The sequence below is a fragment of the Panicum virgatum genome, chromosome 2K, assembly GCF_016808335.1.
Source record: "Panicum virgatum strain AP13 chromosome 2K, P.virgatum_v5, whole genome shotgun sequence".
Lineage (NCBI taxonomy): Eukaryota > Viridiplantae > Streptophyta > Magnoliopsida > Poales > Poaceae > Panicum > Panicum virgatum.
In genome coordinates this window covers 45,718,412-45,744,091 of record NC_053137.1, presented here as the reverse complement: position 1 = coordinate 45,744,091, position 25,680 = coordinate 45,718,412, and the positions used below count along the sequence as shown (strand labels likewise).

General features: G+C 43.3%; 2 protein-coding genes and 1 pseudogene across 21 annotated transcripts; 2 read left to right on the top strand and 1 right to left on the bottom strand.

Moving 5' to 3' along the window:
* Positions 1–2,334: 2,334 nt before the first annotated feature.
* On the top strand, positions 2,335–7,401 carry LOC120695718 (annotated as a pseudogene).
* A 415-nt stretch (positions 7,402–7,816) lies between these two features.
* LOC120695716 (fructose-1,6-bisphosphatase, cytosolic-like) lies at positions 7,817–12,036 on the top strand. 20 transcript variants are annotated; one of them, XR_005683819.1, is made up of 12 exons: positions 7,821–8,268; positions 8,381–8,596; positions 8,687–8,753; positions 9,011–9,091; positions 9,183–9,269; positions 9,369–9,439; positions 9,542–9,607; positions 9,774–9,853; positions 10,379–10,443; positions 10,622–10,676; positions 11,411–11,570; positions 11,742–12,036. XR_005683819.1 is itself a non-coding variant. In XM_039978935.1 (9 exons), the coding sequence occupies exons 2-9, from the start codon at positions 8,529–8,531 to the stop codon at positions 10,414–10,416; spliced, it is 558 nt and encodes a 185-aa protein (XP_039834869.1). In that variant the 5' UTR covers positions 7,822–8,268; positions 8,381–8,528; the 3' UTR covers positions 10,417–10,591. The 20 variants fall into 20 exon arrangements, 2 of the variants coding, with proteins under 2 accessions (XP_039834869.1, XP_039834871.1); XR_005683824.1 differs by lacking the exon at positions 10,622–10,676 and having other exon boundaries at positions 7,817–8,268; positions 9,038–9,091; XR_005683822.1 differs by lacking the exon at positions 10,622–10,676 and having other exon boundaries at positions 11,470–11,570.
* A 7,919-nt stretch (positions 12,037–19,955) lies between these two features.
* On the bottom strand, positions 19,956–25,019 carry LOC120695715 (WAT1-related protein At4g28040-like). Its single transcript, XM_039978934.1, has 6 exons — positions 24,714–25,019; positions 23,824–23,937; positions 21,769–21,976; positions 21,497–21,658; positions 20,384–20,535; positions 19,956–20,307 (listed from the first exon to the last, which is right to left on the bottom strand). Exons 1-6 carry the CDS (start codon positions 24,980–24,982, stop codon positions 20,097–20,099), a joined length of 1,116 nt encoding a protein of 371 aa, XP_039834868.1. The 5' UTR covers positions 24,983–25,019; the 3' UTR covers positions 19,956–20,096.
* Between the last annotated feature and the right edge of the window lie 661 nt (positions 25,020–25,680).

The window sequence follows — 25,680 nt, the reverse complement described above, 5'->3', positions numbered from 1 at the left end:
CCGTAAGAAACACTCAGGAGCACTGCGTAGATGGTACCAGATAGAATCGAGAAAACCTGAGAGCTGAAGGCTAGTGCAGAGGAAGAGGCAGAGCCACAGGGTATGCCGGTTGGGCCACGTCATACCATGTGGCCCAACATAGAACAATACATAATATATATGTATTTTAAAAAAGAGGCAACTACATGGGGATGCCTGTCCGTTTAGTATTAACTGGAGAGCCCTCTATACTTCTTATTTTTGTTCAACTACGTCAAATTGGAATGGAAATAACTCAGCCTCCCCTCCCGGCGATGCGCGCACCATCCCTTTGTCAGAAAAAGGACGCACCTTTTCCCTACTGCATGATAAATCTCAACTCTAGAAAAAACAATAGTTCCAAATCAAAATTCGATTATATTCTGTTCATTTTAACTAGAGCTTCAAAACAAGACCTACTTGAATATGTTTTACTCAAAGTGGTGAAGTTACTTTTTCAAAAAAAAATACTTCCTTTGCCATATAAACTAGTCAAAAGTCACTTCATACCATGTATGCTATTAGCAAGTTACTTTCTGTCACGAACCAGAAAGTTATTTTCTCTAAAATTAATATACTGTAGTGTTTCTTTTTTTTAACTTTCACGAAGTATAAAGTTACTTTTAAAAAAACAAATCTTACTTCCTCCATCGCTATATTACTTTCTATCATGAATTAGAAAGTTGCTTTTTCTAAAATTCATATACTACAATATTACTTTTTCTTAACTTTCACGAAGTATAAGAGTTACTTTTCTTAATAAAAGTATGGATCATAAAAGTTAATTTTTGTAATATTAATGTATTATGAAGTTACTTTTTTGTAATATTAATGTATTATGAAGTTACTATATTGTAAAATTATTTTAAGATGAAATTGACAATTTCTTTTGAAATCTAGTGGAATTATACTTTGCATTTTAAGAAAGTTTGAGGGCTCTCCTTTTAAGACTAAATGGAGAGGCCTCTCCATTTAGATTTTTCCTATTGCTAATACTCTTGCGTATTTATTTTGTAGAATTATTGAATTATGAAGACGAACGAAGACATTGCATTTTAAACAATTTAATTTTGGATGAAGATGATATAATCAAGACTTCCATGTCCTTTGGAAAGTGTAGACAAGACAACAAGAAGAAGAGCAATCATCTTTAAATAGTTATAGGTGTCTAAGCTTCTCTTTTGCTTATTTTGCACTTAATATGTTCCAACTATTTGTAATTAGTTTATGCAACTTCACACTTGTTGGTTGAATAGAACTTTGTTTCTTATTTTTATTCTTGTAAATCGAATTCTATGAAAACATTGAGAATTACTAACAAAATTATATATATAATTTTGAATAGTGTTAAAATCCTAGATCCACCATTGCGTAGAGGCGGTAGAGTAGTGTAGAGGCAGTAGAGTAGCTAGCAGCTCGGCGACCTTTGTCACCCGCTGCTTCGGCCCTCTCGTTGCGACCTTTGTCCTGAGAGAGCCTCAGCGCCGCACGTCGAAGGATGCGGAGTCGGGGCTGTCGCGACGGCGGCGGACAACGAAGACAACACAACATGAGCCTAGATAACTGTGGCGTCTATTCATCGCACATACGACTAGAAATCATACTATCACAATTGATTATATTTAGATAATATTTTTTCTAAAATATTTTTATTTGTTCCGGAACAATTTCCATCTCTAGATATTTTTTGAAACATTTTTATTTGTTTCAAAACTTTTTTTTTGAAATATTTTATTTTATTCTAGAATAATTTTTATTTTTATATTTTTAACGGATTTGTGTGATAGTATGGTTTCTAGAAAACGGTTGTTATCGTGGGCTAGGCGGTATTAGCAAGAGGGGGAGGTGGCGGAAAAGGATGTGCTCGTTTTTGATACTGGGTTGGGCAGAGCGCAAGCATTCTCCTCTGGCCGGGCCTGTTGCCGTGCAAATCATCTGCAGTTTGCCGGGCCGACAAATTTCTGGGACCCACCCTCAAAAAGGTCATTAATAAATGAATGAAAGAAAAGTTTAAGGGAAAGCCCATGCAGCAGTTTTGCCTGGTCGAATGCCGCGGACCCGGTTTACCTGCACACGAAAAGTCCAATATTATTAAATGTAAGAGGACAATGATACAAGAGGGTTTCCATGTGCCAGAATTTTCGGTCACCGGTGAGTACTTGGTAGCGAGACATTGCATCACAGGAACTATTGACTGAACTACCTTGCAACTTCCAGCTTGACCTTAGGAACCAGTGCATAAGTCAGCTAGCAATCCTCTACTCAAAAAAAAAAAGTCAGCTAGCAATCCTGATAATAGACTACATATCAGTTCCACTGCCTTGCTCTCACAAGACTTGCATACCTTCCACCAAAAGGGCAATGGAGAGAGCACCTCAATACGTCCTCTTCCTGCTACTCATCTTCAGTTCCGCTGCAGCTCAGAACACCACCGGAAGCAGCGCCAATGAATTCCATGTCGGTGTGATTCTCGACTTGGGTTCCTTGGTGGGGAAAGTAGCACGGACCAGCGTTTCACTGGCTGTCCAAGATTTCTATGCAGCTTGCCAGAATTGCAGCAGGAAACTAGTCCTCCACGTCAGGGATTCCGCAGGCAACGATGTCCAAGCTGCTTCAGCAGGTATGTGTTTTGCTGCAGCATTATCATGAACATCATAGAAGAATGTCAAAAACCTGAAACTTAGACAAAGAAAAAGCATATCATTTGGAGAGAGACATGAGGCTGGGTATCAATTGTAAGTCTAGATTAGAACCCTCAAACAAACATAAACATAGAAAAAAAAACTTACCATCCTTTTTGCCCGAGTCAAATTGCGCTGTAAGATACACTGGTGTTTGCTGGTGGAAACTATTTTTCTGAAAAGTGCAGATATCCATTTGCAGGAGAGTCACCCATAGACATAGACATTTAGTGTCCACCAGCAAAAACCACAGTCCTATACCAAAATTTTCCATTTTGGAATTATGAAAGCATTGACGAAATAAAGATGCTGAGTACAGTTTTGTTTTGCTTATATTATTGACTGAAGTTTTTTTTTCTTATGCAATTCCAAAGCTATTGAACTACTGGAGAATTGCAAAGTGCAAGCCATCATTGGTCCCCAGAAATCTTCAGAAGCTGCATTTATATCCGAGCTAGGGAATACAGAACAAGTACCTATTGTATCCTTCACTGCAACAAGCCCCTCAGCCACTTCTGATGTTATGCCATATTTTGTGCGTGCAACATTGAACAGCTCAGTTCAAGTGGATAGTATTGCCTCTCTTATCAAAGCCTATGGATGGAGAGAGGTGGTACCGGTATATGATGATACCGACTATGGGAGGGGCATTCTACCATACCTCATTGATGCTCTTCAACAAATAGATGCTCGTATTCCATACCGCAGTGTTATCTCTTTGTCAGCAACAAGTGAAAACATTATGCAAGAGCTCTACAAGCTAAGGATGATGCAAACGAGGGTATTCATTGTCCATATGTCATCAACCAGGGCATCCCTTCTCTTTACAAAGGCCAATGAGGCAGGGATGATGAAGAAAGGATATGTGTGGATCATAACAAATGGATTAGCAAACATAATCGATTCACTCGATCCCATAGTCACAAAGTTCCTGGGTCGACCAGGTCGAGGAATAGGGTCGAGGGTCGTCACTTTATAAAATTGTGGTACGAAGGAGGTATACCTCTATGGAACGATAAATTATTATGTGGAACGCGACTCTGATTCATCCGGGTCGATATCTTCGGGTCGATGCGTCTTTAAAAAGACAAAAACTATATATATATATGTGCTACTAATGAAGAGACTAATCTGCACAAGCATATAAGAAACATACAAAATAGTACATCTAGATCATACTACACGTACTTAGCTTATTATCTAACAAAAACCACATCAATCCGCTATCAATAACCTTCTTATCCCAATTAAATCTGCTAGCAATGGGGCTACGACCCCTCTCAAACCGGGACGCGATCCAACCTTGAATGGGACACTGACCCTCTTTGACCCCGACCCTCGAATCGGAACGGCGTTCCCGGGTCGTGGGACGAGACATCGACCCCGAATTCTGTGACTATGCTCGATCCATCTGTTATTGAAGCAATGAATGGGGTAATAGGAGTAAGGTTTCATGTCCCCAGATCAAAAGAACTTGATAGCTTTTCCATAAGATGGAACAAAATGTACCACCAAGATAACCCAAATGAATCGCCAGTTAATAAACGAAGTGTTGTTGGGCTATGGGGATATGATACGGTTTGGGCATTAGCTCAAGCAGCAGAAAAGGTTAGGGTATTGAGAAACAAAAATAATAGACCGCAGTCCGCTAAAAATTCTACATGCTTGGAGTTGCTAGCTGTTTCCACAAATGGTCCACAGCTCCTAACAGAAATTGTACAAAACAAATTTAGAGGCTTAAGTGGAAACTTCGACGTGATAGATAGACAACCGCAAGTTTCTTTCTTACAAATAATAAATGTGGTTGGGAGAAGTTGGAGACATATTGGATTTTGGACTTTGAAAAATGGCCTTTTACGCCAGCTAAATCAAAATGGTTTGGAAATAACAAGGTCAACCTCAGTGCTCAATCTAAATCCAGTAATTTGGCCAGGAGAGTCAACAGAAATACCAAGGGGTTGGGAACTTCCTGCAAGTGGTAACAAGCTTAGGGTTGGTGTGAACACAAGTGCATATCCGGAGTTTATAAGGACATCGAAGGATCCAGTCACGGGTGCAACAAGAGCGAGTGGCCTTTCAATAGACATATTTGAGGAGGCAGTAAAGAAACTGCCTTTTGCACTTTCTTACGAATATGAAGCATTTGATACAGTTGATACACCAAGTACAGGGAGCTATAATGATTTTGTTTACCAAGTTTATCTTCGGGTAAGAAATAATTTTTAAAAGATATTATTCAATTTCTCAATCTACCACGTGAAGGAACAACAATTTGCATTTGCATATATTTTACAGTATTCATAATTCCATCTAGAGTAAGACTATAGTTCTATTTTCAATCGCATTTGAATATATTTTATAATTTTCATAATTCCACCCAGCGTAAAACTATAATACTATTTTCAATCACAATCAAACCTTGCTGTTGGTCTACTAAATGGATATAAACGAGAATGGTTTATATCTTTCTTTCCTAAAGTAAATATCAATTGATCACTAGTTATTTCCCTTTATTAAATAAATGAGCATGCATTGTTAGATCAGTTGTAGTGCATATCACATAGTAAGTAGAATTTCCTTTTAAATTTGCAAATCACAAACAAATATAACTAACTGATGCCAATGCAGAGATATGACATAGCAATTGGAGATATAACAATAAGATACAACAGAACGATGTATGTCGATTTCACGGTACCATACACAGAATCAGGAGTGGCGATGATTGTACCAGTCAAGGAAAAAGTGAACAATAATATGCGGATTTTCTCAAAACCACTAAGCAAAGGAATGTGGTTTGGAAGCATCATGTTCTTTATATATACTGCACTTGTAGTCTGGCTGTTAGAGCGTCTAAATGGCAATGGGTATCTTCATGGTCCCTTTTCTCTCAAACAACTTGGGATTCTGATGTTTTTCTCCATATATGAAGAGAGTTGAGTAAAACACTTTAACAGATTTCTTACCAATTTTGTTGCTATATACATATTTCGAACAACCATGACTGTTTGTGACAAAAATATATTGATCTATGTTTTTGTAGATAAACATACACTGAACCTCCTTAAAAAAGTTAAAAGCATTGAAAAGGATCTGCAAGAAATATTGTGAAAGTAAAGCTTCATACTTTTTTATAAAGAACAATGCATTCTGACTTATCTTGAATTCCTCAACAAAGCAGTAGTGTTAACTTTTTGGAAACAAATCTTAGGTAAGTCATATTAGATGTTATTTAAAATTAAACTAATAATCAAGTAGTCTTGATGAATGAGGACTTAACTTACCATCTAAAATAACAGATATTGAACATTCCATCTTTGTGGTACTAGTAGTATTCATTGTGGTACCTGTACCTCTGCTTTACAAATTGACTTAGTGTATGACAAATATGACCTTTTTGTGGTTAATTCTGCAGAGGAGAAGCTGGAGTGTTTTCTGTCTCGAATAGTTCTACTTGTATGGATGTTTGTTCTTCTAGTGCTTGCATCAAGTTATACAGCAAGCTTTGCATCGATGCTTACTGTACAGCAGCTTTCACCAACGGTGACTGACATTCATGAACTCCAGAAGCAAGGAGGGTATGTAGGGTTCCACCGAGGTTCCTACATAGAGGGTTTATTGGAAGATATTGGTTTTGACAGATCAAGAATAAGACCCTATGATACTCCTGAAGACTTCCATGGTGCACTTTCTAAGGCAAATATGGTGGTGTTGCTGCTCTCGTTCTGGAAGTCCCATACATCAAATTGTTTCTTGCCAAATACTGCAAAGGTTACACAATGGTTGGACCTATTTACAAAAGTGCTGGCTTTGCATTTGTAAGTTCAGCTACTCTTTGTTAGCCAATTATTTAGAGCTCTCTTAAATATGTCAAAAAAATGTCTACTAAGTTAAGATAGAAAATCTAACATTGAAATATTATCTTCATGTGGTGCATTAAATTCCTTATTCCATTGTAGCACTTAAGCTCCAAAAGTTAGATCAATCAGGTGAGATTCAGAAATTTAACTTTTCATGCCTCCTACAGATTACAGAGTCAGATATAATGTAGTATTCTTTAAGTGTTAGTATAATCAAGCTAATAAGAACTTTCTCTTCGACTATTAGGCACTTCCAAAGCGATCTCCACTACTTACTGAAATATCAAGGGCAATCCTCAACATAACAGAAGGAGATAGTATCATTCAAATCGAGAAGAAATGGACTGATCAAAACAGTTGTCAAAATGAGGAAAAAATTGCTGATTCGGGTGCTATCACTTTTGGCAAATTTGGGGGATTATTCCTCCTAACTGGATTTGTAACAACATGCTCCCTTTCTATATCTTTGCTGACCAACCACTACAGAAGGGGTCAACAAAAGGCAGGGATCAACATGGATGATCAGAGTCAGGACAGACATGGGCAACAAGAAGAAAATGAGCATATTCAAAAAGAAGACCAAAACAATAAAGATAATGAAGGATGCAATGATATAGAGAAACAAGCAACAATAATATCCATGCCTTATAGTCGGAACACAAATACTGATCAGCTACAGGACTGCACACAAAATAACAAGGCAACAGCATCCACCCATTATGGTTCACAAGTAGCTCATAGGGGAGACAGAACTAGCATTGGTAACCAAGTGCCTCAAGTTTAGTTTCACAACAAAATGAACCTAGGCTCAGTTGATGTTTGAAGCTCCAAGGTCAGCAGCAGAGCGCCTGGTTCTCTTGGATCAAATGGTTTATCCGAACCCGAAAAGGAGTGGATTATCCCATTTTCAATTAATTTAGTCTCAGACATAGGTTGGTAAACAATGCCAGCGCTGCATACTTGAGTTTCCACATGATAAATAAATGGTAAAGACTCTATTCCAGCCGGCCGTGCGTTTGTCCAGTTGTACGGCCGCTTCCCTCCACCGGCCTCTCGCGCGTCCATCACCTGCAAATTGACCGGGCGCTTCAACATTTCCAAACACGACCCAATCCCCCACCCACCCCACCCCCGGCGCGGCTCAGTGGCGAACGCACCGCCGCCCGCCGCCTCCCCTCCCCCACCTCCATACGGCCAGCTCCAGTCGTTGCCGGCCGCCGGCGCGGTCAACCACCTCCCCCCCCCCAAAAAAAACCTAGATCGCCATGGATGGTACCTCATCGCCGGTCGTGCTGCTGGTCTTCGCTTGGTCGTCGGATGCTCTCCCCCTTCCTGGATCTGCGTGCTCCCCAGTTGTGGTCGTCTTCCCCGTCCCCACCCCGGCCCACCCCCTGGCCACGCGTCCTTCCTGATGGGTTCGGATCCGCCGCGGTCATCCCACCACCGGCCGCGGTCACAGGGGGCCGGATCCGCCGCTCCTGGGTTCAGATCTGTGCATCTCACCTAGGGGGCTTCCTCATCGTCGGCCCGTGGTCGTCAGTGTGGATGTGGGGGCGAAGCAGCACAAGCAGGGCCGGAATCCTGAGTCCCGCGGCGACTTCACCATCCTGCTCTCCCACATCGTCCTCGGCTGCAAGTTCGTCGCCTTCGCCGTCAACAAGGCCGGGCTCGTGAAGCTCATTGGACTCTCCAGCGAGACCAACATCCAGGCAAGTGCGCCGGCAGGCTTATATATTCCTCGATCGATCGCCTCCCTTGGATCGCTCACAAATTTCTCTTGTGAGATCGAGCTGCCTAACTTGGTGCGACGACGTGTGATAGGGAGAGGAGTAGAAGAAGCTAGACGGCGTTCGTCAGGGCCCTCGTCAGCAGTGGCCGCACCATACGAATCCAGAATCCTCCTTGTCCATTTCCCCTCGTCCGTTCCAGTTCCTAGTGTGTTGTTCTCTGACCCGGCGCCGGTGCACGCATGCAGTGCGTCCTTGTGTCGGAGGAGGACGAGGAGGAAACGTTCGTGGATCCTGCACTGCGTGGGAAGTGAGCACTGCTTGCTACTACCATGGTGTGAGCTTAGCTTCTGCTACTCTGTCCCTGAAGATTGTAATGCATGGGTCGATTTTCTGCCAGGTACTGCGTCTGCTTTGATCCGCCCGACGGCTCCTCCAACATCGACTGTGGCGTCTCAATCGGAATGGTATGAATACGACTTAGTCCTTTCACGGAATGTAGAAATTTTGTTTCAGAATCTGAGGATAGTGATGCCAAAAGCAAGAGTTTAGCAAATGGGCAGTTCCTTTTCTCATATTATCGCCACCTGGTTTCCTAGATTTACCGGTGTTATCTCTGGAATAACTGGAAATTTCAGCACTGACCGTACAGAAGTACATGCTGCATCCAATTTGATTTTTCCTCATCAGTTACTTATCATAATATTTGTAACAAACTACGCACAGTCAAGATTTTGAGGTTGTGCTGCAGCCTGGCACAAACATGCTTGCTGCGGGATACTGCATGTGTGGCAGTTCCTGCACGGTAATCAAGTCTTTTAAACCCGTCTTCCCTCAACACAATCTTCTTTTAAGTGTCCCATCTGAAATTGACTTGTGCAATTAATCTACTGCAGCTTGTTCTGAGCACTGGGAGTGGTGTCAATGGCTTCACACTTGACCCATCACTTGGTGAGTTCATACTGACTCATCTAGACATCAAGGTTAATTTGAGACACCTACTGTGGTTAAATCATTTTTTGTTTTATGGTTCAGGCAACACAATACTGATGACCGTGTCATTCATCCTTCACTTTGTGTAGATACTTAAGATGGGAAAGATTTATTCAGTCAATGAAGGGAATGCCAAAAATTGGGATGCAGCTGTTGCGAAGTATGTATCGTTCATGTTCTCGTTGTGCTACCTTACCTAAGACTGCCCAGCCTTTTTTTGATGAAACAAAGCTCCAGCTAAAATTTAGACCATACATGTCACGTTTGTGGAGAAGTGTAAATACCTCAAAGATGGTTCGCCACCTAAATCTTTGAGATACATTGGAAGGTGAGTCAATCTTTCACTAGATTTTCTTCTTTTGAATGAACATCTTTCACAAGATTCAGTGGAACAATGAACGTGCGAGTCCTTTGTCATCTGGATCAAACATCACGCACGATGGTACTACTTGGATATTAACATGCACTCTGATATTGATGGTTTGCTTTTACAGTACGGTTGCTGATGTTCACTGTATCTTGCCCTATGGGGGTGTATTTTTGTCTCCTTTTGATTCTGCATTTTTTTCCACTTGTATGTCTTCTTTACTTTTGTTTTGTATCCCCTAACTACTGATGAAACGAATTCATTAGAAAAGTTTCACATGATTTTAACTATTATCTAAGTGACTTTTAACTATCTGATCTTTTAACTGTAACAAGGTTGTGCCATCTTTTTTCCCCTTCCTTCATCCTTGCTGCCACCTCTCCGTTTCTCATTAAAATGCTTAACAGATATCACTAAAATGTATACAGTATTTGCCTAAAATGCTTGTTACTTTGTTCACTAACTGGTTGAGTATCCGATCTACTAGTACAAATCCTAGTAATAGATGTACATGCACCAAATGCTTTTTATATATTCTTTTTCCTAGGTTATGGTTTTCATATATGACCTGTCAAACCTCTTAAGTTCTTTATTTTGCTTATTAGTTCTTTCCCTAGCACTGTTGGTGCTCATTGCTGATTCACAAGCCTTGGCGCTATCTTAACCATAAATTATATTTTAATTGTATTTTTAAGCTTTAAGCTAATGCCTTCCATTCTCTTTCTTATTTAGTTGTAGTTTATGCAATGGCTAGATGGCAGAAGCGTTAACAAGGTACTATGTCATCATCTACCATGGTACGTATCATTATACTATCTGCAAAATATGTTGAAGGTAGCAAGTTATGTGTCCTAGTATTTTCTGCAAGTCAACACTTTTTTGTAAGATAATTGTTGTGTGTAATAACATGGATTTTAAATGCCCCATAGAACCCTACTCTATCTTTTAGTTTTGTTGTCTTTTTTCTGTGTTCAGATTGAAGGATAAGGACATTAGCCAATAACATGGAGTTTATTTAGGCAATTTAGAGGTAGGAATTAGGCAATAATATTATTATAGATGAGCAATAATATGATTCACAATAAGCATTTTCCCCATGTGTAACAATAAAAATATCAACATTAGGAGTGCAATTTTTTTTTACTTGATGATGCCTGATGTACTGAATGAAGCTTGTATGTGCTACTTTTATTCGGATTTGCATGGGGGGAAGGCACTGTCATCAGTATCGCTATACTATCTGCAAAATATGTTGTAAGGTAGCAAGTTACGTGTCTTATTTTTTGCGAGGCAATACTTTTGTTGTAAGATAATTGTTGTGTGTAATAACATGGATTTTAAAAGCCCCTAGAACCCAACTGTATCTGTAGTTTTCTTATCTTTTTTATGTGTTCAGATTAAAGGATAAGGACATTAGCCAATAACATGGAGTTTATTTAGGCAATTTATAGGTAGAAATTAGGTAATAATATTATTATAGATGGGCAATAATATGGTTCCCAATAAGCATTTTCCCCATATATAACAACGAAAATATCAACAATAGGAGTGTAAATTTTTTACTTGATGATGCCTGATATACTAAATGAAGACTGGATGTACTATTTTTATTCAGATTTGCATGGGTGGAAAAGCAAGGGGTGAATTTGAGCGATGCTATGCACCATTTTTCAAATTCTAGTTATCCTTTTTCTTTTTCTTCCTTGATTTCCTGATGTACTGAAAACCAACACGATTAATTGGATTGCCTACAATTTACTACAGTTTCACCTCTCTGCTCCAGGACGACAGGAATAACAACTCAATTCCTCTTGTTTGAGTAGCAGCGGTGCAGGAGTTGTTTTGTCACTGCAACAGCAACAATGCCTGTCATCATTAGCTTAGGTAGATAAGCAGATAAGCACTCCAGCAAGGATTCAGTCAGGTAGGTATATGGAAAATTTTCATTTTCATGTTGTAGTGATGCTACTGCTAGTTTCATTATTCACTTGCTTTCTAGTTCCATTATTTAATCATTTACTTGCTTGCTAGTTCCATTATTTAATCATTTACTTGCTGACTTTGGCCGGTCAATTGAGTAAAAATGAATTTTCAGTGTATGAAGTAAAATGCTACTTCTATGTGGATGAGAAGAGCAGAAAGATATATGGATGAGAAGAGCAGAACGATGAGACGAGAAGAACTACTTTTATGTGGATGCTCTGTCTATGAAGTAAAATGCTACCTTTTACAGGGATTTCACTGGGATTTCACCTTGGCTTGCCCTGTTTTGGTGAAGAAACAATGTTGCTTTGAATCATGTTCATTTGCTTGTACATTTATTCTAATTTGCTTATACGTTATTATAATATGCTTTCAGATTTTAACAAAAATGCTTCTCATTGTAAAGAGATCGAAATATATTGAAGTGAAATCTTATTTTAAAGTTTTTGTTGAGGCCAACGCAGCGGTACAATTAGATTTGAATTTTGTTGCTCAGTTTTAAAACTACGTCTTTTTTCAACTTGAGACTTGTTTCTTTGGTGGGAATCTTGTGTGGGCCCCTGTGCATGGATGAAGCGACGTGTGCATGCAAAAAAAAAAGCGCCAAACATCAGATTTTGCCAGAACAGGCAAGCAGACAGTAGTGGACGGTTACAATTTCCAAAAATGGAAAGGCCGTAAGACTCGTCTAATTTACGGCTGGCCGTAAGTTAGCCAGGTCCTAAATAAATTGATTACTATATAACTTTTTTCACATCAGGGAACAACTTTTGCAACTAGTTACCAGTGCGCATATAACCAGGTGGCACTACCACTAATCACATGGGGGTGGGGGGCGCGGCGATAGAGAGGGGCAAGCGGCGGAGAAAGTACGCCGTCGAGGTTGCACCTGCATTTGGTCGGTGAAGAACTGCAGACGGACGCGATGCCAGGATGTCCTTCGCGGCATGCCGTGGGAGAGCCCCGCCACGACCAGCGATGGTTAGGGGAAGCACCTCCTCCTCGGCAGCAGGGCGGCACGCCCACCCCAACCCTCCGTGTTCCCGGTGGCGCACGCGTCGGCGTCGCTCCCAGAGTGGCCTGCTGTTTTCCCCGCCTCGGCGGCGGATCGAGTTCGAGGAGGGAGGAAGTGGAGAGGAGAGCGGCGAAGCGGGGCCCGCTCGTCCGCCGGCCGTCGCGCCCTCTCGCCGATGCATCGCGTGGCGGCGGGCTCTGCACGATGAGACGGCCCACGGTCGGAATGGTGATGGACTGAAACTGACATGCTCTCGTATATCTTACGGCCTGTTTAGGCGTGATGTGGGCTTCTGGGCTGGCAGTAAGGCCTGTCTTGAAGCTTTTGGTCCACGCAGGAAAGGTAGTTCTGTAAACTTCCGTTTTGTTTCAAGTTTGTCTTTGTAAGATGGGTTGTAAACTTCCAGTTTCATTATGAATAAAAATAATGAATAAAAATCCTGGTTCCTCTAAAAAAAGTTTAATAATTGACCAAGTTGCTCTCCCGTATTTTATTGGCTTCTCCGTCAAAAACTTTACACACCAATCACATCAATGTTTGGACATATACATAGTGTATTAAATGTAGACGAAAAAAATCGGTTTTCCTCGGTTTTCATAGATTGCCTATAAATTGGGAGACGAATCTTTTGAGTCTAATTAGTCTATGATTAGACAATAAATTGCTATAGTAAATATGTGCTAATGACAGATTAATTAGTCTTAATAAATTCGTCTCATAGTTTACATAGTTCTGTAATTAGTTTTGTGATTAGTCTATGTTTAATACTTCAAATGTGAAAAAAATTATTTAAAAAACTTTACCCAAGAGAACTAAACAAGACCTACATTGAAAAGAAACCTACACCACAGGAAAGAGAACGATAACTCAGGAATCACCAAGGAACTCATTGCTCATATGCTCAACAGGTGATGGCGTGAAGAATATATCCCAAGAGACGTCTGTTACGCGTCAAGAATCACAAAATACACTAACCATGAACTTTTATGTTCCAATAGATGGCTACAGTGTCAGGTCACTTGTTCTACACAAGAAGATCAGAATCTAACTCGGGAAAAAAACAAAGAAATATTTTCAGATAAGGATGGGTATAAATGTGTTTCTTTTCGTATGAAGGAAGAGTCATTGGACTTTCTCTCTGCTTTTGTTGTGAAATTGCACCTTGCATCAGCAAGAGATAATAATTAAAACTGGGATTGTGTCACCAAACAGGAAGACTTATTCGGAAACCAACGGGAGAAAATCGAAATGATGAAACGATATGCCACTTGAATGGGAAAAACTATATCACTGAGCGTGGATCATTACTGCATTAGAGCATTTAACAATCAGCCATAGTCAGCTGTCACACTTGCCAACAGAAGACCAGTGGAGCACAAGCGATTGACTTTTTAAAGAAACCATTTGGACACTGAAAAATAATGCCCTGTTATAGCAACTTGCTCATGGTTGAGGTCATGCAGTTGCTTTCTTAGGACTACGATGGTTCTTCTTTCTCTCTTCGGTACAAAAGATACGCAGATCTATTGCATGTTCCGAAAAAAAATAGCGCATCGACCTTAGAAGTTGAGCGATAGAGTAAATGAATCCCAACTAACAATTTTTGGTTGCTGGATAGTCGGTGGTCCAGAATTAACCAAGACATTGTTCAAAAACGTTGACTTTGCAACAAAAAAAAAGGCAAAAAAAAAGTTACCAAACTGATGAAAATGGACTCAGCCCCTATTATCTTCCCCTTTAATTAAGTGGTAAACTGAAAAATAAATGGTTGTATATTGTTGTCTTTGCAATGCCAAAACGAACGGGCCTCTGGCATATCTATTTAGATGGATTTAGTAGCACTCCTCAGATCCGAAATTCAACTCCCCATAGGAGTGAATTTCAGAGTGAGTTTTAAAAAAAACCATCACTGTGTAGCTAGGGTTTGGGGGGAAGAGAAAAATAGCAACATTTGAACCCAAACTGGTAGGACATTCCGTTTATTGATTATTAGAAAAAAGTCTATTTTTGGCCATCCAACTATTGTCCGAGTTTGATTTTGACCATGCAACTCCAAAACCGGGTATCCTTGACCATCGAACTATCAAAACCGTTCACATTTGGCCATCCGGTGGTTTTGCTGGGTGGTTTTGGTGACGTGGCTGACACATGGCGGTGGGGGCCCACATGTTAGCTTATTTTTTTCTCTCTCCTAATTCTCTATTTCTTCCCATCTCTCTCTTCTCTCCCGGATGTCGGAGCACCGCGCCGCCGCCGCCCTCCCCCCCCCGGTCGTCGGAGCACCGCGCCGCCTACTCGCCGTCGGCCGCTCCAGCGATCCTCACCCAGAGTGAGCGCGACCTTATCCTCTTCGTCCCAGCGCCCCATTCCAATCCCAAACCCCCTCTCTTCTTCTTCCTCCAGCTCGGGCGGAGCAGAGCGAACCGCTGGCGCCGTGCCGGCCTTCTCCGCCGCTCTCGCTTCGATTCCACCCGCCAAGAGCCACCACACCTCGTCCTCCACCTCCGCCAAGCATCCACGGGCCTGGCCGACCTCTTCCTCGGCCGGAATCGGCTCACCACCGCCGTCCACCATTGTTGGCCGCTCGAAGCTCCGTCGTCCCGTGTGTCGACCTCCATCTTCTGGCCTTCCTCCGCATGAACTGAGCACGCGGTGAGCTTCGCCGCATCCTTCTCGACCTCCCCAACCTATTTCCCCACCCCTCCCCTCACCGCCGCCGCTGGAACATGGCTCCGGCCGGCCGCCGCCCCTGCCGCACCGTCCCAGACCGCCCCTGCACAAGCCGCGCCATGCCGCCGCACGCGCCAACCCCGCCGGGCTGCCTTGGCCATGGGCCAGCCCCGCCTCCCCGCCTACCCCAGCCGCCGCCGGGGTCCTCCGCCTGCCACGCTACCGGGAGTCTTCGTGTCAAGAGCGTGGCCCAGGTCCGCTGGGGAGGGCTCGGGGCCTGCCCTCCCGCTTGCCGCCATGGGCAGCCGCCGGGGAGGAGACGGGCTCCACCCGCCATGCCACGTTGCCGAGAGCCGCGAGCAGGGGGCTCGAAGAGAGAGAGGAGGGAGAGAAGAAACAGAGAGATGAGAGAGAAGATAGAAAATGGGCTGACATGTGGGCCCCACCGCCATGTGTCAGCCACGTCACCAAAACCACCCAGCAAAACCATCGGATGGGCAAATGTGAATGGTTTTGATAGTTTGATGGTCAAAGATACCCGGTTTTGGAGTTGCATGGTTAAAATCAAACTCGGGCAATTGTTGGATGGTCAAAATTGGATTTTTTCCTAATTATTAATACAGGGGAAGTCAGAAAAATGTATTTGCACGATGGTAGAAATGTAAAAGGCATAAACGAGCTTATTAAATCAGTGATGAAAGAACTTACGAAATACCTCAAGTCTACACTTGTGCAGGATCCCAAATAACTTTGGTGTGTAATATGTTAAGGTTAGAGAGATAGAAACTTGCACAAACAGTGATGCTCTGAAGATGACCTCACACCAGCATTTAACATTTGCACCTGCATCAATATACTACTAGTCTCGGAACAATTTCATGCCCCTTCCTCAAGTCAACACGCGCATTCGCTTACAACAAGTTCCATTGTCAGAATTGTTCAATTGTGAACTAGGTCAGTCCTGGTTAAATGCACAATTATTGGATCTTAAATAAACAAAATAGTGTGGAGGGATGTCAGCCCCTTTTTGGAAAATAAGCCTTTGCGTGCACGAATATGAATAGTAAACTACAACCATCAATACCTCGCGTATATATTGAATGATTTCGTGAAAGGAACTACTAACATGTACAAAAGTACTTGTACGGTAGCACCTTGCAGACGTAAAGTACAGTGTTATATAACTCATTGCAACATATCTTGTAAATACATCACCCAATACCATAGTGTTTAAGTTGCATAGCTGCGCAACACCATTTTGACTTTCGGCAGCCAGAATGATTCATCTGCACTAAAATATGAAGGATTGCGTGGATTATTGAAGTTTGGCCATCTCAAACAAATGTTTCCTAAATTCCTCATGCAAGTAGCCTTATAAGAGTGCATGATCCTAGCCTACCAGGGCAACACACTTCACAGACTCAGACTTCGCAAACGCTGGTAATGGAGAGAGCAACTCAAACCATCCTATTCCTAGTACTCTTCACGCATTTTGGTGCAGCTCAAAATGCAGCCAAAACTGGAGGAGATGAATTCTCTGTTGCTGTTGGAGTGATATTAGACTTGGGTACGCTGGTGGGAAAATTAGCCCGGACCAGCATTCAAATGGCCCTGGAAGATTTTTATGCAGCTCACAAAAACTACAGCACAAGGCTAATACTTCACATCAGGGATTCCCATAGCAATAACGTCCAAGCTGCATCAGCAGGTAACTAGTAATTGCTCTGCAGTATGCCATGGGAAGGCATAGGACTGTACGTTCTTCTCCATCCCATTGGTCAATACATGTTTTATTGTCTCCTTGCATAGCTCTTATGATGGTCTCTTCATGATATAAACTTTTTTTCTTGTTTTGAAAGATTCAAGATACAACTTTAATAATCGGTTTAAATCATAATACATATGGAAGTTAGGAAGTATATGCTACGCAGAAACTCTTCTGGTGAATTTATACATGATGTTTCACAATAGCCAATCTACTGGCAAGTTAAGGAGAGTATGGATATATGTTTAACTAGAGGACTATGTCTAGCTAGTAAACCACCACCGCCTAGGGCGAAATCTCAGTGGTGAAGAAACCGTAGCCGAACATTGTGATGATCACCCACACGTGTTGTGGCATCGTTGAGACACTAGTGGAGGATGAACTGGCGAGATGGGGAGCAAAAACGGCTACGGCCACAGATAAGGTTACCAATTGTGCACAACTTTGACCAAACACGATAAGTTGGCGTTCGTCGTGCACCGCCAATTTGGCATGCTACGGCATCATGTGTTAACTGGAGAAGGCGCTGGGCTGCAGGGATCTAATACAACACCGGCCGGAACCTTATTCTCAAGGAATCAAACTACCTCCGTTCTAGAATATAGCTACGTTTGAGTGTGTCAAATTGAATGCACCTACCAACGGTGGTAATTAGATGAATGCATCATTATTAAGTAGCCACGTCAAGGAGCCTTTGATGTGCCCGTACTCCTTGATAAATTTCTGGTACCAACCTCGGTTTCTAAATACTTGTCATTTTTTACCACTTTATTTGTTTCAAAATATTTGACACTTCACGTTCCTCAAAATATGATTTTCTATTTTGCCCTCACAAGATTATTATATGAATGTTCTAGATACAAGGATATTTGGGTCATTTCGTTCTTAAAAAGGTGAATTGCCTTGGTATTCGTGTCTCGATCAAAATTACCAAGTATTTGAAAACGGAGGTTAATAATTAATATTTAATAGGCCATGAGGCCATGAAATACCCGCAGAGGCGGCCACAGTGCGATGCCAGTGTAGCTAGGCCATGTCCACACTGTACTCCACACCGTTCCTTTTCCAAAAAGAAATGTCCACACCGTTGCTTGTGATGATTTGATTGAGGTAGGATACTTTTACACTTCGGTATGACTCATGAGCTACGATTACGAACCACCAACCTGATCCGATAGATGGCCTTGAGGCAAAAAGATCTCCATTCATAAGAATCATCCTGAATCTCATGAAGTATCGGAACTGTATTAGCCTTGCATTTTGATCTCTTTTACGGCGTGCAATACTACCACCTGGTATAGTATGTATAGTAAAAAAAGATTCAACTGTCCATTACAAGAGGTAAGATTGTCACTATTAACTTAATATAAATTGAGGATAACTTTTATAACTTTTTACAATTTAACCCCCTCCCCTCTCCTCGTGCCCTCTCCCTTCGACGCCGCCGCCCCTAGTCGCGTCTGCCTTCGAGCTGTGGTGCTCTATGAGAGGCGAGTCCAGCCTAACACGCACTGAAATATCACCCCCTTTCCACTTCCACTGTTTGGGTTCCAGAGACGACTCAGGCGCCACCATCTTTCTTGTCGTCGTCTTCGGTGTGCGATCGTTCCTATCAATCATCAACTAATCTAATGGTCATAAAACTAGGTTTGGAAAGCAACGGTTCGGAAAGCTTTTTGATATGGCACTCTACTTTTACACACCGTCTGGGTTGGAGACAGTAGAAGCTATAGTCGGTCACTTGGTTTTGCATCTCTGCTTTGCCCAACAGCACGGCATACCATTTGACAGTTGAGATCAATGATTTGATTTTTCAAAAAACGAAGTGAAAGATCCGGCACCAGCTATATTGTTCGATGGAAAATTCCACTAAGAAATGTTCTATGATGACAGGTTTAAAAAAATCTTGCCACTAAGAAATACTCTTCTGAAAATCATTATTAACTACTCCCTCTGTTCCAAATTTGAAGTCATTCAAACCTTTTTGAGAGTCAAAACATTTCAAGTTTGACCGAGTTTATACAATAAAATACTACTACCTCCATTCCAAATTGTAGTTAGTTTGACCTTTTTGACTCTACCACTCGTCTTATTCAAAAAAATTTGTGTAAATATTGCCAAATTTAAGTCATTCTTGAAGATCTTGTATTGATAAAGCAACCCACAACAAACAAAGTGATATTTTGCATAATTTTTTGAATAAAACGAGTGGTCAAACTTAGAGTCAAAAAAGTCGAACGAACTACAATTTGAAACAGAGGGAGTAATATTTATCATACTAAATAAGTATAGATTCTTCATTAAATATACTTTTATAGTAATATCTATTTAGTGCTATAAATCTTTGCAACATTTTTTATAATTATGGTCAAACATAAAAATAGTTTGACGCTCCAAGAAAGTAAAGTTTCATATAATTAGGCTCAGTTTGGTTTTTTAAGTTTAAGTCATAAGTCCCGTCATATCGCATGTTTACACACCAATTAGGAGTACTAAACATAAACTTATTACAAAACTAATTTCATAAGCCGTGACTTAATTACGAGATGAATCTATTAAGCCCAATTAGTTCATAATTTAACCACTAATTGCTACAGTAATCATCTGATAATTATGCATTAACTATACTTAATAGATTCGTGTAGATCCCTAATTGCAATTTATGCAATTAGTTTAATATTAAGTTGACATCTGAACATTCGAATTGACATCCGAATATTTGATGTGATAGCAACTTAAAAAACTAAAAGAGGCCTTAACTTGAAGCTCCAAGAAAGTAAAGTTTCATATAATTAACTTGAAACGGAGGGAGTAGAGAATATAAATACTTGCAGGCTGTTGCATCGGACCATTTCTGGTGAATGAAATAGCTCATCTTAACTCCTTTGGAAAGCTGACATTATTAGCATGAAACGTCCCAATTATTACTATAATTCCAAAAATGGTACGCATTTCTCCCGTGTCTCCGTGAAATATATAAAATTAGCCTTACGCTAGAAAGAAAAACGAAAAAAAAACTAGCATGTATGAGTACTACTATTACCATTGTCAGATAACAACGGTTCAGAAAGATTGGTCTGAGACTGTACCCTAACACCGATAGAGTCTGAATCTACTCCCCCTTTCGAACCACTAGAATTGATTGCCGGACTCTCTCTCTTCACGTCATCAGCTTTGCCCCACAGCACCACATACAAGCCGACAATGATAGTAATAGCTCCTAATATGCTGCACAAAACAATGTTCACTGTGAAGAAGCACAAGAGCAGTGATTATCTGAGTGCTAGTATCACATTGAGCGTACCTTCCAATATGGAGTTCTTCATGCAAGAAGAGTGTAGATAATATTGTTGTGATCACTGCACTCAGGGGCGTAAAGATTGCGCTGTAAAGGGGGCCTTTCACAGATATGCACCAGGATTGGAGGAAAAAGTTTATGCCGGAGCCAAACACTCCCTACAAAAAGTGTTCAGTTTGATTGACCAGTATGCGGTGCAATTCAAAGTTTCAGACTAGTATGTAGATGATTGATCAAGTCAAGCTGCTAACGGTTTGGATCCTAACCAGATCGAGTGGTTTGGTTTTGCCTCTAGATTCTGATTGGATGGAGGCAAGTGGGTTCTACGTACATATGGTTTGGTCTGAATTGGTTTCAAGGTGCAAACGATTTGAATTAGTTTGGATTGGTATGGTTCGCTCTCTTGCACGGTCCTCACATAAAGAGTCGGACTCTAGAAATAAAACATCGCGTTCACACTATAAAATTTTATCGAAACTGACTGAAATTTCATGGAGATGACTCAGTATAATTAGCAGCTACTCTGTGTAAAGCAGTGTGACTAGAACTATACGTGGACCCCACGTCAAGAGTCGGACCCTACAAATAAAACCTCGCGTTCATACTATAAAATTTTATCGAAATTGACCGAAACTTGTTGGAGATGACTCAGTATGACTAGCAGCTACTCTGTACAAAGCTATGTGGCTAGAAGTACACGTGGGCCCTACGTAAAGAGTCGGACCCTAGAAATAAAACCTCGCGTTCACACTATAAAATTTTATCGAAATTGACTGAAATTTTTTAGAGATGGCTCAGTATGACTGACAACTACTCTACTCTGTGCAAAGCAGTGTAGCTTGAACTATATGTGGACCCCATGTCAAGAGCAGAACCACTAAACTAGTTGGAGAGAATTTGACGTAGTAGTTTGAAACCGGTTTGTTTAGGTTGAAACTATTGGTTTGGTTTGCTTTAGAGGAAGAGAGCAAGTAGTTTGGGTTGGTTTATGTGGAATAGCAAGTGGATGGAGTTGGTTTGGTTTCTAAAGTATATTAATAATAAAATAGTTTGGTGTGATTTTGGTTTGGTTTCCAAACTATTAGCAGGGTGATCAAGCATGGATTCAGGTCAACTTACTCCGTACAAGATGCAGGGGAACTCCCAGAACGAGTTGAGCTTCCAAATTTGCAAGTAGTTTGGCTCCAGGAAGAAGGCCATGGCCGCACACTGCAAGGTCGCTAGGAAGCACATCCAGGTCGCTAGAGATAGCGGATCAAGGTACGATTTGCAGATAGGCACCTGCAAGACCAGTCACCTACACCCCCCCCCCCCCCCAAAAAAAAAAATAGCGTGTTGAATTTTGCCGATGCAGAGTGGTTGCAACCATCACAATCACAGCAATTGGTTACCTGGAGGATATAGCAGATGGAGACGCAGACAGCATTTCCGACAAGATAGATCCCTCCTTTCACCCAGTCACCGGTCGCCGAGACCAAAACCACGCCGAGGAGCTTAGGACCCTTGAAGAACGCCATGAACACCGCTCCGGCGAGGCAGATGGCGGTGCCGACGACCTTGGCGACGCTTCTCAAGCTTCTGATATCCACCTTCTCTAACCTACGCGAGCCGAATCGAAAAAAAAAAAGGCGGGAGGGAGTAAGAATTTGGGCTGCTACGGGCAAGGTCATAGTTGTATCCAAATGGGTTGGTGTTCTTGACGACATTGGGCAACTATCTTGGCCCACGAAACAAATAGGCCCGTGATGGAAGAATTCAGTCTGGCCCCAGTAGAAGTCCGAGAAAACGCAAAGTGCAGGGCCAGCTCAAACAAAAGGGGAAAAAAGGAAAGAAAACAAAATCTATATCTATATATACCTATATACTTATAAAAAGCAGATCGTAGACGTATCATTGACTTTGGTCCGTCATTGCGCGTCAAAATCGTGAGATAACCGGTCGCTGGATCCGAAACAAAGAAGAACACGTGTTTTGGGACACACCGTAGCTCCAGCACCGCCGCGGGGCCTGCGGACGGATGGGTCTCGGCCGACCGAGGCAGCTCTCCCGCCTGTGCTGCGCTGGACCCGAGCCTGTATCTTGCCGCGGCCGTGGCCTTGCAGGGCGAGCTGGGGCTTGAGGAGGGGACTTGGGGCAACTTGCAGGTGGCGTGGCGATCTTGCTGCTCCCTGTGTCGGAGAGCCCCCACGCTAGAGGCGACGGAGCACGTTGGTTACACTCCACTCAGCACGCCGGCGGCGGAGCTTGCATCTCCCGCTCGGAGCACCCGGTCAAGCGACCGCATGACGAAGCTCGCAGCTCCCGCACGCACCGCCCACGACAACGGAGCCCACAGCGCTCGTGGCGGAGCGCCTCCATGGTGGCGGAGGAGCTTGCCGAATCCTGGCCGCGTAGGGAAACATGCATCGATTTTAGTTTTAATCCTGTTCGGTTGCGTCCGCGTCACCCATTGACCCGGTCGCAGCTACGCGACGGCACGACCACAGGGCCACTGATGGCAAGGCAACTGCCGGCACGGGCGCTCGTGGTCAGATTGGGAAGGAGACGGTAGAGGCGGGGGGGGGGGGGGGGGGGGTGGCCTCTTGAGCAGCTATGCAATGGAGAGGACAGAGGAGATGGAAGAGCTGGCTGATTGGGATAGCAAAGAACGAAGGTGTTGGCGTTTATTGGATAGGAGAGGAGGCTGCACTGATAGTGCTGATTTGGAAGGCAAATCGAAGTCTTATGCTTGGAATTCGGAGGAGAGGGGAGCTAGCTGCTTTTGCTTTGCTACAGCTCATTGATCTGCTCTTGCTTGCACAACACGAAGACAGATCGAGGGAGTAGGGATGTGGAGGGGTGAGCTGTTGCATGCAAGAACAAAGGAGGAGGAAGCGAGATTGGATATGAGGGGAAGCATTATTATGAGCTGAGGAAGATCGAGAGCATGTGCTGCTGCGGTCTGGAGCGGCAGTTGCTGTGCTAGGTGGACAGGAAAGGGAGTTAGAAGAGGCTCACGGCTTGCTGTGTGCTGCATTGATTCGTTCTTATGCGGGGAGGAAATTGAGTGAATCGGTTATAACTTAGTTACACTTACGTTAGATTGATGTTGGAGGGGCCTAAATTGGGTCCAAAAAATAAATTAAGCTCATAAAATTTGGTGCAAATAATTTAGACTATTTGTAGAATCCAATTAATAATTAGAAAGAAATTCATTCAAAGAACCAACAAAATTATGTTCATTTGCGTTATTTATATTTAATTTCTACCCTAATAGGATAACTAGATGGTCCGAAATTGAAATTGACGATTAGCTCAAATAGCAAGGTCTAGGTCTCAGTAGTTAGCATTGAGTATTGACTTTCAACTTTACTCGAAAGAGCAAGTCCAACTTTGAGATTAAGGGATATTAACAGGGGACTCAATGTTTAATATCGGAAGGGGGAGAAAACTGTAGACGTACGCACCCGATGACAGCCGCGATAGCGAAGGTGATGCCGGGGGCGAGGTTGGTGGTGGCCCTGGCCATGGACGGCGAGGCCAGGAGCAGCCCCTGCAGGTAGAAGTACTGCCCCGTCGTGCTGCCCAATCGAGTCATCAGAAAGCACAAGAACAAGCCAAGGAGTGAGCCCAATCATTAGCGCTGAAATTCCCTTCGTGCTTCAGCTTCAGGTGTCCCGGAACAGGGGACACACGCGGTATAGATGGCCAAATGGGCTGGGTTAAATGAGCCGCATCAGGCACGACACAAAAAAACACAATCCTAACCCAATCCAGCCCACGACTAATAGGGTCAGGGCCGACCCGACACGATGGATAGGGTCGAGTCAAGGGCGGAACTCCGACCCATAGTGTTGATCTGACTCGACACGACTAATGGACTTAAGACAATCCAGCCCAACTCCTCCCATGACCTATCTTATCCTCATGTCTACCTCCCTTTCTATCTTCCTCGCGTGGCCCCTTGCTCCCAATCCCCCATCTCTCTCCTGATGCCCCTTCCCTTCTCTTCCCTACCGATGGATCTTGGAGATGCCTGATAGCGGCGGTGGCCCGCGGCCGGCGAGCGCGCGTGCACCGGAGGTATGGCGCGGGCCGGCATGAGCACGCCGTGTCCATCGTGCCTATCGTATCGACACGGCACGATTGCGCACGGATAGTGTCGCGTCTGGATCTAGGAGTTGACCTACAGTGCCGACACGGCACGACACGACTAAGCTATCGTGCCTACTCGTGCCATGTCTATTTTGTATCATGTCTGTTAGGGCTAGAATCGGATCGGGCCGGGCCGACCCATTTGGCCATCTATACACGGGGGAGCCTTGCTCGCTCGCTTTGCGTATACTACTACACTCACCTGGCTAGGGATACCGCGAAGACGAGCGCGAAGGCCCGGGCGCCGACGGCCATGGGCCGCAGCGTGCACCCCCTGGCGGCGAGCGAGGCGAGGAGGAGCGTGGCGGCGGCGATCCCCTGGCGGTAGGTAACGAAGACGATGGGGCGCATGCCCAGCCTGCCCGCCGTCTTGAGCGCCACGTCCACCAGCGCGGAGAACAGCTGCACCAGCACCATGCCCGCGCTCGGCCCGTACCACTGCAGCCATGGACCGCCGCCGCCGTCGGCCATGGTTGGCGAGATCTGCCAGCGAGAGATGGGTGGGGGTGGGGGGAGGGATTGGGGCGCGCCCTCTCGACTCGCCACTTCGCCAGCGATGTAGGAGCATCCACGTGCGCGCGCTCGCGGACAAACTAGCAGCGACCTGAGTCAGCTCCGTCACTCCTCTTTTTTTCTCTGGTTTCGGGTGATTGTTGTTTTCTCCTTCGGAGGCCACATGCGCTGCTGCTGCCCACGCATCTTGCCTGGCGTCTGATAGAAAGAAAGGAAACCGTGAAGATTCTTCCCGAGAAAATTAACAGAGGCAAGCAGCATGCAAAGGGATCTTTCGGACTGAAGCTCAGATCTGACTCTCGCCCTCCCATCTCTTCATCTCATCTCACTATCTCTCGCTGACAGCAATTATTTACTTCCTCCCCACCTCCTCATCTCTTCAGCATCCAAGCGCAACCGCAAGCATCCATCGCCCATCGGCCATCGCATGGCCGCAACCGCAAGCGCGCTGCCGGCCACCGCAAGCACCCATCACTGACAGCAATCATTAACATATGCTCATTTGTTTCGTGTTAGATTTAGAACTTCAAAATCTATTGACCTCCAAGTTTTAACTTTTTTTAATTGCCAGATAATTGGCGTTCGTTCTTGTTTCGTCTTCCTTCTGTGGGTTCTTTGATCCATGATGCAATCCTAAACTGTAATTTTTTTAAAAA

Coding starts and splice junctions, on each gene's coding strand:
- LOC120695716 (XM_039978935.1), top strand. CDS start 8,529: ATGCAGTGCGTCCTTGTGTCGGAGGAGGACGAGGAGGAAACGTTCGTG. Junction 8,754..9,010: donor GTGGCGTCTCAATCGGAATG/GTATGAATACGA, acceptor CAAACTACGCAC/AGTCAAGATTTTGAGGTTGT. Junction 9,440..9,541: donor TGGGATGCAGCTGTTGCGAA/GTATGTATCGTT, acceptor CATACATGTCAC/GTTTGTGGAGAAGTGTAAAT.
- LOC120695715 (XM_039978934.1), bottom strand. CDS start 24,982: ATGGCCGACGGCGGCGGCGGTCCATGGCTGCAGTGGTACGGGCCGAGC. Junction 21,977..23,823: donor GCTATCGCGGCTGTCATCGG/GTGCGTACGTCT, acceptor CGGCTCGCGTAG/GTTAGAGAAGGTGGATATCA. Junction 20,536..21,496: donor TCCCCTGCATCTTGTACGGA/GTAAGTTGACCT, acceptor CACTTTTTGTAG/GGAGTGTTTGGCTCCGGCAT.